Source organism: Podarcis raffonei, chromosome Z, assembly GCF_027172205.1.
Source record: "Podarcis raffonei isolate rPodRaf1 chromosome Z, rPodRaf1.pri, whole genome shotgun sequence".
NCBI lineage: Eukaryota > Metazoa > Chordata > Lepidosauria > Squamata > Lacertidae > Podarcis > Podarcis raffonei.
This window is the reverse complement of record NC_070621.1, coordinates 31,851,797-31,866,896: the sequence shown is the minus strand read 5'-3', so window position 1 is coordinate 31,866,896 and position 15,100 is coordinate 31,851,797. Positions and strand designations below refer to the sequence as shown.

The window sequence follows — 15,100 nt, the reverse complement described above, 5'->3', positions numbered from 1 at the left end:
GTGATGGTGAGGCTCTGATCAGAGAGGCAGCACGCAGCTTGCTTCCTAGCAGATCCTGACTGATCTGACGGGGCTGATTCCTTTCATGGCCATGAAGGAGGAGAAACCAGCAGGGATTCGCAGAAGGGCAAGATTTCCTTCCTTAAGGCGGGAGAAGCAAGCAAGCAACCTCGAGAGAGATCGATCGATACTGCCCCTTGCTTGGCATTCTGGTTGATTCTCTATTGTGTGCACGCAGAAAATGCTTCTCTTTGCAAAAAAGCCCCATGTATATATTTTAAAATCAGAAATGCTACCTTTGCAGTAGCAAATATTTTCACTGATCATAAAGTTGAGTGGTAGTATTCCTCCTCTTCCTCTTCCTCTTTAATTTTTTTTTAATTGGGTTTTACACTTATACAATGTTAAAATCAGCATAATCATCTTAAACATAAGAAGAGAAAAGGATGAAATAAAATCCAGTTCTCCCCCCACCCAAAGACTCCCCTCAACTTCCCCTTCTGGTTCTTTAAGCCTAGGGCTTGCCGATCGAAAGGTCGGCGGTTTGAATCCCCGCGGCGAGGTGCGCTCCTGTTGCTTGGTCCCAGCGCCTGCCAACCTAGCAGTTCGAAAGCACCCCCAGGTGCAAGTAGATAAATAGGGACCGCTTACTGGCGGGAAGGTAAACGGCGTTTCCGTGTGCTGCGCTGGCTCGCCAGATGCAGCTTCGTCACGCTGGCCACGTGACCCGGAAGTGTCTCCGGACAGCGCTGGCCCCTGGCCTCTTAAGTGAGATGGGCGCACAACCCCAGAGTCTGTCAAGACTGGCCCGTGCGGGCAGGGGTACCTTTGCCCTTTACCTTTAATTCTGCTTACATTATTTTACCTCAATTTCAAAGTCTTCCAGGCAAATGCTCTTATATTATCCTTTTTATACAATATTATTCAATTTCCATTGTACACCTGGTTGTTTCCCCCTCTTCCTCTTCTTTTTTTTAAAGGGTTTTTTATTTCCTTATTTTTCAAAAAACAAACTCTTCCATAGCTGCAGTTTAGGATTCAAAATAACATCAACCATCGTGCTCTGACCCTCTCCCCAGCTTGCCGCCTTTACCAGACTGCAACTTCTTCCCCCTAGGTCACCCATTGTAAAGACTCTCCTTTCAAACTTTGCTTTGTTTTCTGAACTAACTCAGAACTGCAGGAAGGGCCCCACCCAACAGCTATCTGGTCCAGAAACCCATTCTCCTTGACTTTTCTTAATGGCCCATTCCTTCCTTCTTTTCTTCCTTCCACCATGTAGTTCTTTTATTAATAACATTTTAAAGTTTTTCAGTTGCACAGAATAAAGGTAAAAAATAAAGTTGAAACATAATGGTGTGGGAGCCATGGCTTGTCTCCCAGGCACTTTCCCGACATGGGGAAGCTGGCCTGGCTTGTATTTTAATGCTTGCTAAGCCTACTGTCTGGCATCCAGTTCTAACACACCACACACAGATTAAATTCTAACATTTGCTGGATCCAGAAATTTAGGATCTCTGCAACCTCAAACTCATAACACTGCAGAGAAAATGCTAGGCTGCCACCTCCTCTCAATCTGGGGTGGGGGTGACAGAGCTGGGAGAGGTGAGGATCGTCCCCAGGAATCAACACTTCAGACCAACTCCCCACCAAGCATGGGAAAAGGGCTGAACCTTCTCCCCAGAGAATGAGGCTTGTTGGAAATTGAAGATCAAACCATTAGTGTGGGCATCACAGAATTCCACACGACCCTCATCATAGTCTAGGGACACCCGGATCTTCCTGGGCTCATAAGTCAAGCTCAAAGGGGTCCGCTCAGGGTGGGTTGAAGCCCAGAAGGGATCAGATGAGGCTGACTCATCCTTGGCCTTCCCAATGGCCCAGATCCCCACAGAAGGAAGCATGCTGACAAAGCCTTTGCGCCTGACAGACTCTTTTGCAGCCCCTACGGCCCAGGTGGCCCATTCCCTTTCCTCCTTCTCCTCTTCCACCACCACCTCCCACCAATATCTTCCTGAGGTGAATTTTGCATGGCCCAGCACGTAGAGCATGCTGTCGAATCTCCCAGGGCTGTCCAGCATGTCCTGCATTTCTTCTTCTTCTCAAACTCTTCAGGTTATAAAAAGAAAAGGGTGTTCTGTTACTGGCTCCAGAGTGACACTCACTTTGTTCAGTGCCTGCATCGGTAGCCCTTTGCATTTCTGCATGGTATCCTTCAGAAATGAATTTTTCTGAGTGTAAATTATAATCAACAACAAATTTGTTGTCTGCGTTTTTTCAGTTGATTTAGGATGAATCTGATGCACTGAATCCAAAAATCACATTGTTTTTGCTCAATCAGGTCAAGTTTTTGAGCTATGGCCACATGTCTTTTTTTACATTTTTGTTCACATGTACGCTTGTGTGGAGCAGTTTAGAAGAAGTTGGTGGGGGTAAAATCCCATGTCGAATAATTGTTTTGATTGGAAATGATTATTTTAATGACAAGAAGTATTCAGGTCCGATAGTTCTGTGTGATTATGTTGAAAAGGGATCAGTTTGAAGTCATAAAACCTCGAAATCTTCCATAAATTGGTGCGGCAAAGCATAAAGTTGGGGGATCAAAACTAAATTAATGGGGCAGCCGCCCCATGAAGTATCCTGATCTTCAATCAGCACGTCGTCCTGTAGCTCATTGTGATGAAATTCCAGTGCCTATCTTTGGGGAACTTCTGGACATTAGTGACGAAGATGCCTCCAGTGTTGAAGGACATGAAGAAGAAGAAGTGGTTCTTGAAGATGATGCTCCACATCCATTTTCCCAAAAGGAGTTGAATGATCTAGTTCGCGACCTCAGCTTGTTAAAGGACTCTGCCGAACTGTTGGCATCCAGATTGAAGGGGAAAACCTCCTCTCTGACAGTGCTCCCATCAGCTTCTTCCGCAACAGGCATCAAGAGTACCTCCGTTTTTTCTCGGAAGAGAAGGACTTGGTGTACTGTGCAGATATTGCGCAGCTTCTGCTCAAGCTTGGAGTGCCACAGTACGAACCCAAAGATTGAAGACTGTTCATTGACAGCAGCAAGTGATCACTGAAATGTGTTCTGCTACACAACGGCAACCAGTTTGCCTCTATACCCCTGGCTCACTCGAGTACACTGAAGGAGAACTATGAACTATGTGTTGACCTGAAGATGGTGAACTTTTTGTTGGGACAACAGTCTGGCTTCACCAAGTACCCATGTTTTCTGTGCATGTGGGATAGTAGGGACCGTGCTCAGCATTACACAAAGAAGGACTGGCCTGTGCGGGAGGAATTGGTGCCTTGCAAAAAAAGGAACGTCACCAACAACCCTCCGGTGGACAGAGACAGAATACTCTTCCCACCTATGCACATCAAGCTCGGCTTAATCAAGCAGTTCACCAAGGCTCTGGACAAGGATGGTGACTGCTTCACTTACTTGTGCCAGGCTTTTCCAGGATTGACCATGAAGAAGTTGAAAGCTGGCATCTTTGACGGTCCTCAGATCCGTCAGCTCATCAGAGATCCCGAGTTCGGAAACTCAATGAACGAAGTGGAACTGGAAGCGTGGAAGGCATTTGTTCTGGCAGTGAAGAACTTTCTTGGCAACAATAAGGTCAGAAACGACGCAGAACTTGTCAACAACATGCTGACTGCTTTCAGAAACCTGGGCTGCAACATGAGCATCAAGATGCACTACCTATTTTCACATATGGATCGGTTTCCTGAAAACTGGGTTCAATGAGTGACGAGCAGGGGGAGAGATTCCATCAGGACATGAAAGAGATGGAGACCAGGTATCAGGGTCGCTGGGACGCAGTCATGATGGCTGACTACTGTTGGACTCTGAAGAGAGACCTCCCTGCTGCTGAGCATTCCAGGAGTTCCAAGAAACGAAAGTTCAAGCCCTGAAGTTTGAAAAATGCTGAAGCAACATGCAATTTACATGTACTTACCTTTATCAATGCCCACCATTCAGTTTACAGTAAACCTGACCTGATGGAGAGAAACAGATGCCATTTCCTGATTCAGCAGTGCAAAAATACCCTAAATCAGTTGTAGAAATCTAGACAACATTCAAAAAGTAAAAAATTGTTGCCCAGTGTAATAATTGGAGCAGTAGGGTAGGTAGATTCGAGAGGCTCTGGGAAGACCTCTAAATCTGCCCATGTGGCCTTAATTGCCAAATTTTTTTGATGGGGGGGGGGAAATAGGCTTCTGAATGCCGGACTTCCAGTTCCGGTCAAGATGGAGGAGACAAGGTGACTCTGGCTACTCCCTAATTGAAGGCAAGATTTAAGCTCCTAATCTATTTCTTGGCACCAGTTTATCTGCCTCCCCATTCTACCTTTCAATGCTTTATTAGAGCTCTTCTCAAAGCTGCGATTTATGTTCTACCCTGCTATTTTATCAGACTAACAACCTCCATCGTGAGGCTGCAGGAAGTTGCAGGAAAGGAAAAGCTGAACTCTCTTCCAGCCCCCCCCCCCGAATGAGAGGAACTTTTAATGAGTTTCTATAGCCTCACAAGGCTCACAACTTCATTTTGAGAGAGGCTCAACAACCTGCTTCCAGTAATAAATATTGCATAGGGGCTTACTAGCAAACGAGACTAAAACACTCTCTATGCAAAGACGCCGAGTCCTCTGTCGCAATTAGAAACTAGAACTAGCTGATTACCTGAGGAACTGAAAGCAAGTTTGGCTCAATAATTTTTATCTGGCATTAGCTATTATCTTATCGTCTGTCAGAGATATCAGTAAACTTCAGTGGCAACTACCGTAAATTCCTGCCTTCGCTAGTGAGTATCTTTAAGTGTTAGCACCCGGACTCTGGCATTAGCCAAGGCAAGGTTAAACTCCCCCGGAGCAGAGGGTCATCAGAGAACTAGGTAAAGGTACCCCTGCCCGTACGGGCCAGTCTTGACAGACTCTAGGGTTGTGCGCTCATCTCACTCTAGAGGCCGGGAGCCAGTGCTGTCCACAGACACTTCCGGGTCACGTGGCCAGCGTGACGAAGCTGCTCTGACGAACCGGCACCAGAGCAGCACACGGAACGCTGTTTACCTTCCCGCTATAAAGCGGTACCTATTTATCTACTTGCACTTAAGGGTGCTTTTGAACTGCTAGGTGGGCAGGAGCTGGGACCGAACGACGGGAGCTCACCCCGCCGCGGGGATTCGAACCACCGACCATGCGATCGGCAAGTCCTAGGCACTGAGGTTTTACCCACAGCGCCACCCGCGTCATCAGAGAACTGCCGATACTCAATTACTCCATGCCCTATATCTATTATGGTCCTTACCAGGAAGAACTGTAAGGACCTGGGAATCACGCTAACCTTGCCTCATAGCTCTATGGAGCCACGAAGGAGGCAAAGCAAAGCAAAATTTCCCCCAAAAAGAAGTGAGCAAGAGAGTTCAGAATGAGAGCTCCCTAGACAAGGTTATCCCCCTGCCTCCCACTGTGCTGGACTGGTCAATACAGCTCAAAGACTCTAAAGGATTATTTTGAGACAAATATGAATTCAGAAGTGGGAACAAGAGTCGTTTGGGATGCAAGTAAAGCAGTAATGAGAAGATTCCTCATACAACAAAATTATGACTAAGAAAAAAATACAGAATGAGAAAAAAGACAATATTCTGTCTCAACTAAAAGACAAAGAGAAGAACTTGAGATCTAATCCAAAGAATCAACAGATCCAAAAGGAAATTAAAGCACTACAGATCCAATATTCTCAAATTATAAATCAGGAAATAAATTCACTGTCGCGAATTCCTCACGGCGCTTTTTAGCGAAACGCTCAGAGTCCCAGGTTTCTTTTCAGTGCAGTCTTTTTAATGTGAGCTATATACAAGTATTTACAAAAATAGTCCATACAGAGTACCTGCTCCTTAAGACAAACGAATACTCTCCACCACAGCACCACCACACCACAGCACAACCACCACAACCACACTTACTGTTGAACAGGCTTTCCTTTTAAAACAGGTGATAGCCAATCACATTCCTGCTGAGTCACTCTGACCCAGCACTTCACAGAGTATTGCCTGTTGAAGCCTGCAGACTTACTCATCATCCTGCGAATCCCAACAGTCACATACTTATCTGTGTCTGCAAGGAGATATAGCATCATGTCAAGGGGGTTCTGGCCAGGGGACCCTGTCATTATAGGTACCAAAAATCTTTTTCTTGCATCATTATATAACGAACAGTGCAAGATATAATGCATAAGGTCCTCTACTTCAGAACATCCCCTAATGCAAACACGTTCGTTTTTTGGTATGCCTCTGTGTCTCCCATCTCTATAAGCAGAGCTTATTGTATTTAGTTGTAGCTCTGTAAAAGTTTTTCGAAGCTTTGCAAAAGTCAATTCATTAAAATAAGATATGTGTTCATTGACCTCTCTAAGTTTAAAATACAATGGGGCGCATGTAGATGTGCACATAGAGTTTAGATCGTTTTTAGTTGCCACTGCCCTTATGGTTCGTTTAAAAATATTTTTTCTGTGAATATAAGGAGAGTTCTTTAATCTCAGTCACTGAGAGGTCATATTTGCCCATCAGTTGGGCAGCATGATGTACCCAGTTTTTAAGGGGTAATCCATTTGAAAGCTCAATCATGCATTTTTTTGGTAGCCTAGTGTTGTCCAACTGTTGAACTCTAAACCAGTAACAGAGAATTCTTTTATCTATTTGGCTCTCTATGTTCAACATGCGAGTTTCCAACCTGACCATGGCAGATTGCACGTCTTTGGGTAAACCTAAAAGAACTCTTAAAAAATAATTCTGTGGGGGTTCCAGACCGGAGACCTTTGAGGTACCCCAAACCTCTGCACCATATAAAATCTGGGCCATTGTTTTTGCTTTATACACAGATAGAGCTGGGTTGACCAGATTTCCACCTTTACAGGCAGCGAATGTCAGAATAGCTTTTGCTGATTTAAAGGCTTGCAATTTAATATTGGATAGCTGTGTATTCCAGGATGCCGTTTCTGAATAAATCAATCCCAGATATTAAAACGTATTTACTTGGTTTATGATGTGTTCATCCAGGTGCCAAACATGCTTTTTAGAACGCTTCCCAAATACAATGAGCTGCGTCTTATCGTAGTTTATAGATAAAGCATTCCTCGTGCAATATAAACTTAATTTTGCAAGCAGCCGGCTCAGGCCCACCTGGGTTCTAGATACAAGTACTAGGTCATCAGCATCGCTTCTCAGCCTTTGGGCTAAGATCAAGTGTCGCTTTTGGTGTACCATATCTGGCCTACTGGACCAGGAGTGTAACGTACTCATTTGTACTGTTGAACTCCAAGAATGGATCTGATACTTTCAATCATTGTATTATGACAAGGAAGCTCAGTTTAACAAGCCAAGCATTCAACCAGAGGGTTCACATCACTGGCCACCTGTAACCACAGTGGAGGTAGAGAATTTGATCGCATAGCTAAAGAACAACAAGGCCCCTGGGCATAGATTATAGTTTACCACCAGCTGTTCTCTCCTGCAGTATGCTGAGAATTCTCCTATCAACCTTTTTAGGCCTATTTTTGTTCGGGATAGGAGGACCGCATCATGAAATATATTTCTGCTTGTCCCCAGACGCTGAAGCTACACAAGGATTACTTCAAGTATAGTTTTGCAACACAAAATATCGTTCCCACTGCCTCTGCTGCTTTTCTAGGTTCATTATCCAGGCCATATTCTCTTCATGCATTCTTTTTGGTGGCATACTTGCAGCAAAGCTAAGTATCTTAGGGTGAAAAGAAGAAGGATTTTGGAAACTGGGTGACTGATTAGCTCAGAGTGGCACTGGTGCAAGCTTCCCCCCCCCCCCAATCATTCTTCTATAAGTTCAGGGTGTGCACGACATGGCCATCAGATTCCTTGTTATTGGAGATGTAACTCTCCACCATGGCTTCAAGTTCTGCAGTTGTTGTCCCACATCTGCTGCTCCTCCAGAAAAGAAAAGAGAGAAAGGACAGGAAGAGAGGAAGACCACAGCAAGTGAAAGAAACTAAGGACAGCCTTGGTAGTGGACGTTAATCACTAAAGGCCTTATGTATAGAAGCAGCAAGATCATAAATGTATTTCAAGTCTTGTCCCCCTAAAACCATTAACAGATGAAGTCTTTGGGCAGTTTTGAGGAGTCTTGTCTTGAAAACTCTAAAATCTTGACACTTCTAGAACTGTCCTAAGCCCGTGTTTGTCAGGTGATGATAAAAAGGGAACATTTTGCGTTTCCAAACAGCATGCAGGTTCCAGCTGCAGCCAATCAGCACTGCCCTTTGCAGGCAGAGGGGGCTATTCCTTGTGTATCGCAGGCCTCAGGCACCAGATACAGGTAAAATAAAATGGCTGCATGTTCCTGATTTAGTTCCATGATACTGGTTCCTAATGGTGCTCCTTAGCACTATTCATTTCTTTTTATGATTGGTAGGATAAGCTACGCATATACACACATGGAAATGCATTATGTTTACCACAGTTTTTTAAAAAACCAAACCAACCCCCCCCCCAAAATGCACAATCTTTGGAACAAAAGAATTAAAGGCAGAAATTTAAAGGAAAAATACATATTCAAAGAACATAGTGAGGTATAAAAAAGTATTTCTCGTTTTTTTTCTTTTGTTTTCCTCCTCCTCTTGCTATAGAGTTCCTCTACTAGTAAATATTGCAATAGGCAAGCCTCATGAACTGGGGGGGGGGGGCTGTCCCACTTGCAGGGGCCTCATGTCACTTCAGTAAGGGGCGAATCGGCTGTAGCCACCTCGGTATAAACTTGCCACAGCGCCAACTCCATAGCTAGCGGCAGGGGCAAGGGCGTGGTAAGGGTCTGCTGGGTACACCCTGCCATAATCATCGCTGTAAGCCGCTGCAGCAGCAGTGGCTGCCGTTGCAGTAGCAGGCTGTGCATATCTGTAGGCTACATATCCGCCATAGAGGTCAGCACCGTAAAATCCGTCCTGGTAAACCACACCTGGGTAAGCTGGGGTGGCTGTTGGAGGTACTGCTCTCACTGCACCATACACTGTCCACCCTCGGCCCCTCAGATGAGCTCCCCTGAATGCGGCTGCTGTGGTGGCTGCAGTTGGGTAAGGGAAGCCTGGAACTGCATATAATTCAGGGCCATACACTGCTCCAAACACAGGGCTCAGCTTCCAACCGTTTGCATACGGTGTGACCATCTTCTTATTAGTCATCACACGGGCGGTGGCATTATTAACCTCGATTTTACGGCCCTCTACCACGGTGCCGTGTAATTTCTCCCTGGCCCTGTCTGCATCAGCACTATTCTTGAAAGTTACGAACCCGAATCCCTTGGAGCCACGTTCATTAAAGATTATCTCTACATCAAGGATTTTGCCAAAATGCCCAAACATCTGCCTGAGATCAGGATCCCGAAAGCGGAAGGGAATGTTGGAGACATGCAGCCGTTTTGGAGTAGATTTGCTCTCGGTACTCTCGTTGCTTTGTTTCTGTGACGGCTGGCCATCCGTCTGTGCCCCTCCTTCTGTTTGCATAAGAGATCCATTCTGTGTGGTGGCTGTGTTCGTGTTCTGTTCTCCGTGCGCCTGTGTACTCCCGTAGATTGTCAGATTGTGCTCGCTGGTCTGGCCTGCATAGTCCTGAGTGTGGGGTACGCCATATTCTGTGGGGATCCCATTCTGTGGAGGAGGTGGGAATGGGATTGTTGTGAATGGCTGGACCATTGTGTCAGGAGTGGCTGTCGGTTCCTGGTTACCCTGAGTGACCATTTTCTTTTTCTCCATAAACCAAAACGGGGGGAGGGAGGTGTTGGAGAAAGGGGAAAGAAAGACCCTTCCGCCAGGTGGGGCTGTGGCAGAACCCTTTGCCTATTTGCTTTGTGCCCCGTCTCCGAATGGTGACCCAGAGGGAGCGGGGGGGGGGTTCCCCTTGATCCTAGTTCTCCTCCCTTTCTTCTCTCGTGTTTCTTCCTTTCTTTTCTCTTCCTCTCTGGCTGTCTCTCCCCCGCCCACCCTCTCCGCAGCTCCCTCATCAGCATATAAGAGCACTGAGATTGGTTTTGTGGCCAATTTAGGAGCATGGAACTCTGGAGATGTTTGGCTTTGAACCATGTCATTGGTATATAGGTTAAATAAAGCTGGGGCTAAAATGCAGCCTTGCTTAACCCCCTTGGTGGCTGGTACTGGGCCTACGAGTTGGCCATTTGTGGAGGATCTTAGGTACAACACAGTATCTTTATATAGGCCATTAGTCAAAAATAATAATCTTTTATCTATACTGGATGTATTCAATTTGGCCCAGAGTCTTACTCGTGAAATTGAATCAAATCAATGAAGGCTGCATATAAGACCCCACAGGTTTTCTTGGCGTATTTGTCAATAAGATATGCTAAGACAAAACAGTGATCTATAGTAGATCTGCCTTGCCTAAATCCAGCTTTTTTCTCCGCCAAGACAGCCTCAGCGTACATCCAACTGGTTAATTTGATATAGAGGTGTTTTTCATATAATTTTCTAGGTATAGGTGAAAGACTAATAGGTCTGTAACTTACCGGGTGTGCTGGTCCCAGGGGGCGGTTACCGCGGGGCGAGGTCCAGGACCTGGGTCGAGGGTCGGCAGACAGTCCTCCACGGGCAAAGCGGGGTCCAAAGCGAGGAGCAGTGCAAGGACAGGAACTCTGGAGGAATAGGACTGGGTGCTGGCCGAAACAGCTCTTCAACGACGTTGCTCCCACAACCTGGGACTGGCCTTTATCTTCTCTGAGGCCAGGGGCGGTCCCGGCCCCCAGGAGACCCGCCTCTCCTGGCCTTAAGGCGAGCACTCCTCCTGGGAGAAACCAGTTCCATCCGCCTCCCTGCCCTGAGCCTCTGCAGCTCAGGAGAGGCTGGAGGGTAAATGGACCCAGGGGGAGACTCACCTTCCCTTGACAGGGCTGGGAGAGGCACACCTGTAGGCACTATGTCCTCAACCACCTCCGGAGCCAGAGTGGATTCACCTGGTGCCTGCTCCTGAGGATCCAGCACAGGTGTGGGTGCTTCAGAATCAAGGCCCTGCCCCAGTTCAGCCGGCCCTGGAGGCGGGGACTCCTGTGCAGGCTGGGATTCCTCCGGTTCAGCCTCTGAATCGGATTCCCAGGCCATCACACTGGGTCTGATGTGGGGCCCTTTTTATAAATTGGGATGATTATCGCCTCGGCCCACCCTTCAGGAAATTGACCTGTTGAATCAATGTGGTAGAGCATTGGCCTGCTCTTCAGAAAGCTCCAGGAGGCTTCTACAGGTAGTGCTGGAAGAGATTCCTGTCTGAAACCCTGGAGAGACGCTGAAAAGTGAGTGCAAACAATCTGAGCAAGATGGTCCATGAGTAGGAAGCTTCACTGTTGAGCCCTAGACTTGGCCACTCTCTGCCCCCATCAAGCCCCGGGGTCCTCTAGGTGTGCCTTTCCTGTCCCCTGCTTTCCTGCCAGCAGTGCACAGTCCCCGTTTCTTTTTCTTCCATCCCATTTTGGTCTGGCTTTTTGGAACTGCTAAATGGTCTAAATCCAAAGACTAATTAACTGAGGACTGAAGTACTTCAATTGCAGCACAGTGTTCGTTTCACCAGATCTTCCTTACCACTAACTGACAAAGTTCCTGTTTCTGTTCCTTGTTGAGATAGCAATGGCAGGTGTAGCTGATTCACCTAACAAGATATCCAGAGGTTGGTGGTTGATTCATTTCAAATCTAACCCAAGGAGGTGCCTGGCTTCTTCTCTATTACTGCCTGCAAGGCACTGAGGTGCAACAGCAACACTGGATTGCTGATGGTGATGACCCAATTGCCAGCAAGCACACCATGAAGAAGAGTCAAGACAACCAAATGTGAATAATATAACAACTTGAGGATCTGCAAAACTAATAATTAGTCAGATTCAACAAATGCAACTGAACAAGCATAAATATACTGTCATCACCTCTCCCCAGTGTTCAGTGGGGGGGGGGGGGTGCTTTGCTGACTCCAGATGCTGAAGAGATGATTCCTGTTACTGACGTGCTCCAGTTTTTTTTAAAAAACCAACCGACACACAATCTTCCACATGCTGTGAACAGGACTTGAATGCCGCTTCTGTAACAGTCTTGATCAGTAAGACGCTGGAGAACTGCTGCCAGCCAAAATAGACATTATGGGACTTGGATGGGCAAATAGACTGAGCTGCCATAAGCCAACTTCATATGTCCCTAATGGAATTTAATGTGGTATCTGATCGCAACTTGATAGAGCATCACTCTCATCTAGCACCCTTTAGGTGTCTGCCTTGAGGAAATTTTAGCTGTCTGCATTGTGTGTTTGTTGTCATCTTCCTACACTACAAAATGCCCTCTGCTCATGGGTGCCTGATCTTTGCTTCAGAAGACAGCCCTGTTCACACCTTGTTCTTGGTTTCTGCAAGTGATCTATGTCATTGCCACACCACCCACAAATGCCTGTGTGTTTGTGGCTTTTAGACAAGTTGCAAGTATTCTGGTTTATTAACTGGTGGCTACAGCAAGTCCTTGCCTATCCTGATCTCCTTTATCTGGTGGATATAAACTGAGGCTCCCTGTGGGTACTTTTACTGGGAACATGGCACTTATCCCAACCTGGGGCTGAAACTGGGCCATATAGTCTGTTATTTGGACTGGTACTCAGTAAGAACAACTCATTCCCAACCATGTGCCTTGCAGCTGAAAGTGAAATGTGCAAGGGACTATGTTGCTTTCGTGTATGACATGGGAGAGTAGGCTGCAATTTGAAGGAGCTAAACCTGGAGCTAAATTTCCACTAGGAGGTGTCTGTGTCTTCTATGTTAAGGTGTTCCTGTGGCCACTGCCGTTCATCTTTACCACTGGCTTTGAGATATGGTCTACACACCAACTTCCCCTGAGCAAGAACTAGAACAGTCCAATCTGGGAACAGCAGGGTGAAACATCTCCTGCTGCGACATGAAAGTGATGTAGAACTCTGGCAAGGTGCGATGTTGAGAATCATCTTGGATGCTTTCAGCCTCTTCGGTTTCCAGTGCTTTTTGCGCAGGCAGGGTGAATTTATGCAAATCCAAGAAACTGACAGCCCCAAGCAGATGCAAGGCACTGAGGTGCAACAGCAACTTTGGACTACCAATAGTGGCTTGCCTCGCAAGCTTTGTGGTGATGGTCCAATTCTTCATGTGTGGAGAGGCTGAGGTGCAGAGCATCTTGTTTCATTTCCCCAGAGTGAAGGCTGCCCCCAGGAGCCAAGACTTGCTCAAAAGATGCCTATGGAAGCCCCAAGTCCACTTCTGGCAGCTCTTGCAAAGGGAAGTGTGACAAAGCAGAACACCACAAGATCAAAGAACCACACGGTTGTTCAGTGGTGGATGTGTTTTGCTGAATCCAGATAAAGAAGAGATGGTTCCTGCCATGAATGTGCTCAAGTTTAACACATAATTCACCCAATGCTGTGAACAGGACTTGGGAGATCAGAGCATATTTCTGTGCTGCAAGTTGAAAGTCTCTTGGAGCCAAACTGGTTTGTGGCTCTGTAGGCTATAGTTTCCCATGACCTTGATGAAAATCTCTATGTCTTTATCATTTTCAGTCATCAGCCATTGCTTCCTGTCACCTTTTCCCAGTTGAAGACTTAGTTTTATTTATTTGCAAAAATGTCTATACCTCCAACATTACTACTACTACTACTACTACTACTACTACTACTAATAATAATAATAAGCAGCAGCACGTGGGTGAAGAGCATAAAGTGGACAATACAATTACATTCAGAAACAAGTACAAAACACATCTGCTGGCATCTGTCTTTCTCAGGAGACAATGGTGGAGGGGGCCTTTGGGGACAAACTTGAACTGTTGGATAAATTGCAGCACCTGGTATGGCTGCAGAGACCAATATGAGAGAGACATGCTTTGTTGCAGCTGGAACAGATGAAGGTGTCCAGTTGTGCTGCTGCACCATGATATTTCTTCTCTCTGCACTGTATCACAAATCAGCTTAATACACCTAGTTAACTGGATTGGCCTTTCCAGGAAAGCCTGCATGAACATTTTACCTTGCCATCTTCACCTTACAGATCTCATGTCCTTAAGCCCTGTGAAGCTGTTCCATGAGCCCCTTTGTTCCTTGTCATCTCCAGCATCTACCTATCCCTTAGTTGCTGTCCCTTGCTACACTGCAGCTTTCCTCTACAGGAAGCTTCAGCTGGAAGCTTCAGTGCCACAAGCAGAATGCAACAGAGATCTACTCTTATATATGAGCATTGGTGCAGATTTTCAGAGCTTCCACACCACCCAAGTGTCCCACTGGCCGGGACATCCTGGGTTCACAGAAGCCCTTCTGTTTGAAATTCTGGATGTCCTGCTCTGCCACCACTGCCACCTCCTCCATGGCCTTTTCCCCCACTGTCATGGCCTCTGCCATGCTCCCAGAAATGGGCTCAGCACTTCTTTGAAGCACACTTCCAAAGTGGGTGCACCACTTCCTGCAGCTGCAGCAACTCCGAGTAGGCTGCAAGAAGACATATGGCTGAAGTCTAGCCACTGCTGCCACAGTGGTGGAGGAAAGACAGCTGGCAAAGGCAAGGGGGCGGGCGGGGGCAACTGTGGCATGAAGATTGGGCAAGTAGGGTGAGAAAGAGGACAGAGCTCAGGCAGGGTGCGTGGGATAAAGATTGTGGAGATTGGGCAGGGTGAGTTGGGGAAGGAGCGTGGAGTTCAGGTAGGGTGGGTGGGAGAAGCATCACAGAGTTGGGGTGGGGTGGGTAAAGGTCTTGCAGTTTGGGTGGGTCAGGTTAGGGGAAAGTGTGGGGTTTGGGCAGGATGGGTTGGGGAAAGATCGTGGAGAGCATTCCACAAATGGGGAGCCACTTCAGAAAAGGCCCTTTATTGTGTTGCCACCCTCCAGACCTCTTGAGGAGGAGACACACAAAGAAGGGCCTCAGAAGCTTATCGCAGGGTCAAGGTAGATTTATATGGAAAGAGGCAGTCCTTGAAGTATTGCGGCCCTGAGCCAATTAAGGCCTTACAGGTCAAAACCAGCACTTTGAATTGGGCCCAGAAGCTAATTGGCAGCCAGTGCTGTCAGGCCAGGATCAATGTAATA

At 46.7% G+C, this 15,100-nt stretch overlaps 2 protein-coding genes across 5 annotated transcripts in view; one reads left to right on the top strand and one right to left on the bottom strand.

Moving 5' to 3' along the window:
* The window catches only part of LOC128406444 (probable G-protein coupled receptor 34), a 228,847-nt gene that overhangs the window by 199,412 nt on the left and 14,335 nt on the right, over positions 1-15,100 (top strand). The window lies entirely within an intron of this gene.
* Positions 8,393-9,914, bottom strand: LOC128406443 (RNA binding protein fox-1 homolog 2-like). Its single transcript, XM_053373851.1, has one exon. The coding sequence runs from the start codon at positions 9,772-9,774 to the stop codon at positions 8,743-8,745; it is 1,032 nt and encodes a 343-aa protein (XP_053229826.1). The 5' UTR covers positions 9,775-9,914; the 3' UTR covers positions 8,393-8,742.

Coding starts and splice junctions, on each gene's coding strand:
- LOC128406443 (XM_053373851.1), bottom strand. CDS start 9,774: ATGGAGAAAAAGAAAATGGTCACTCAGGGTAACCAGGAACCGACAGCC.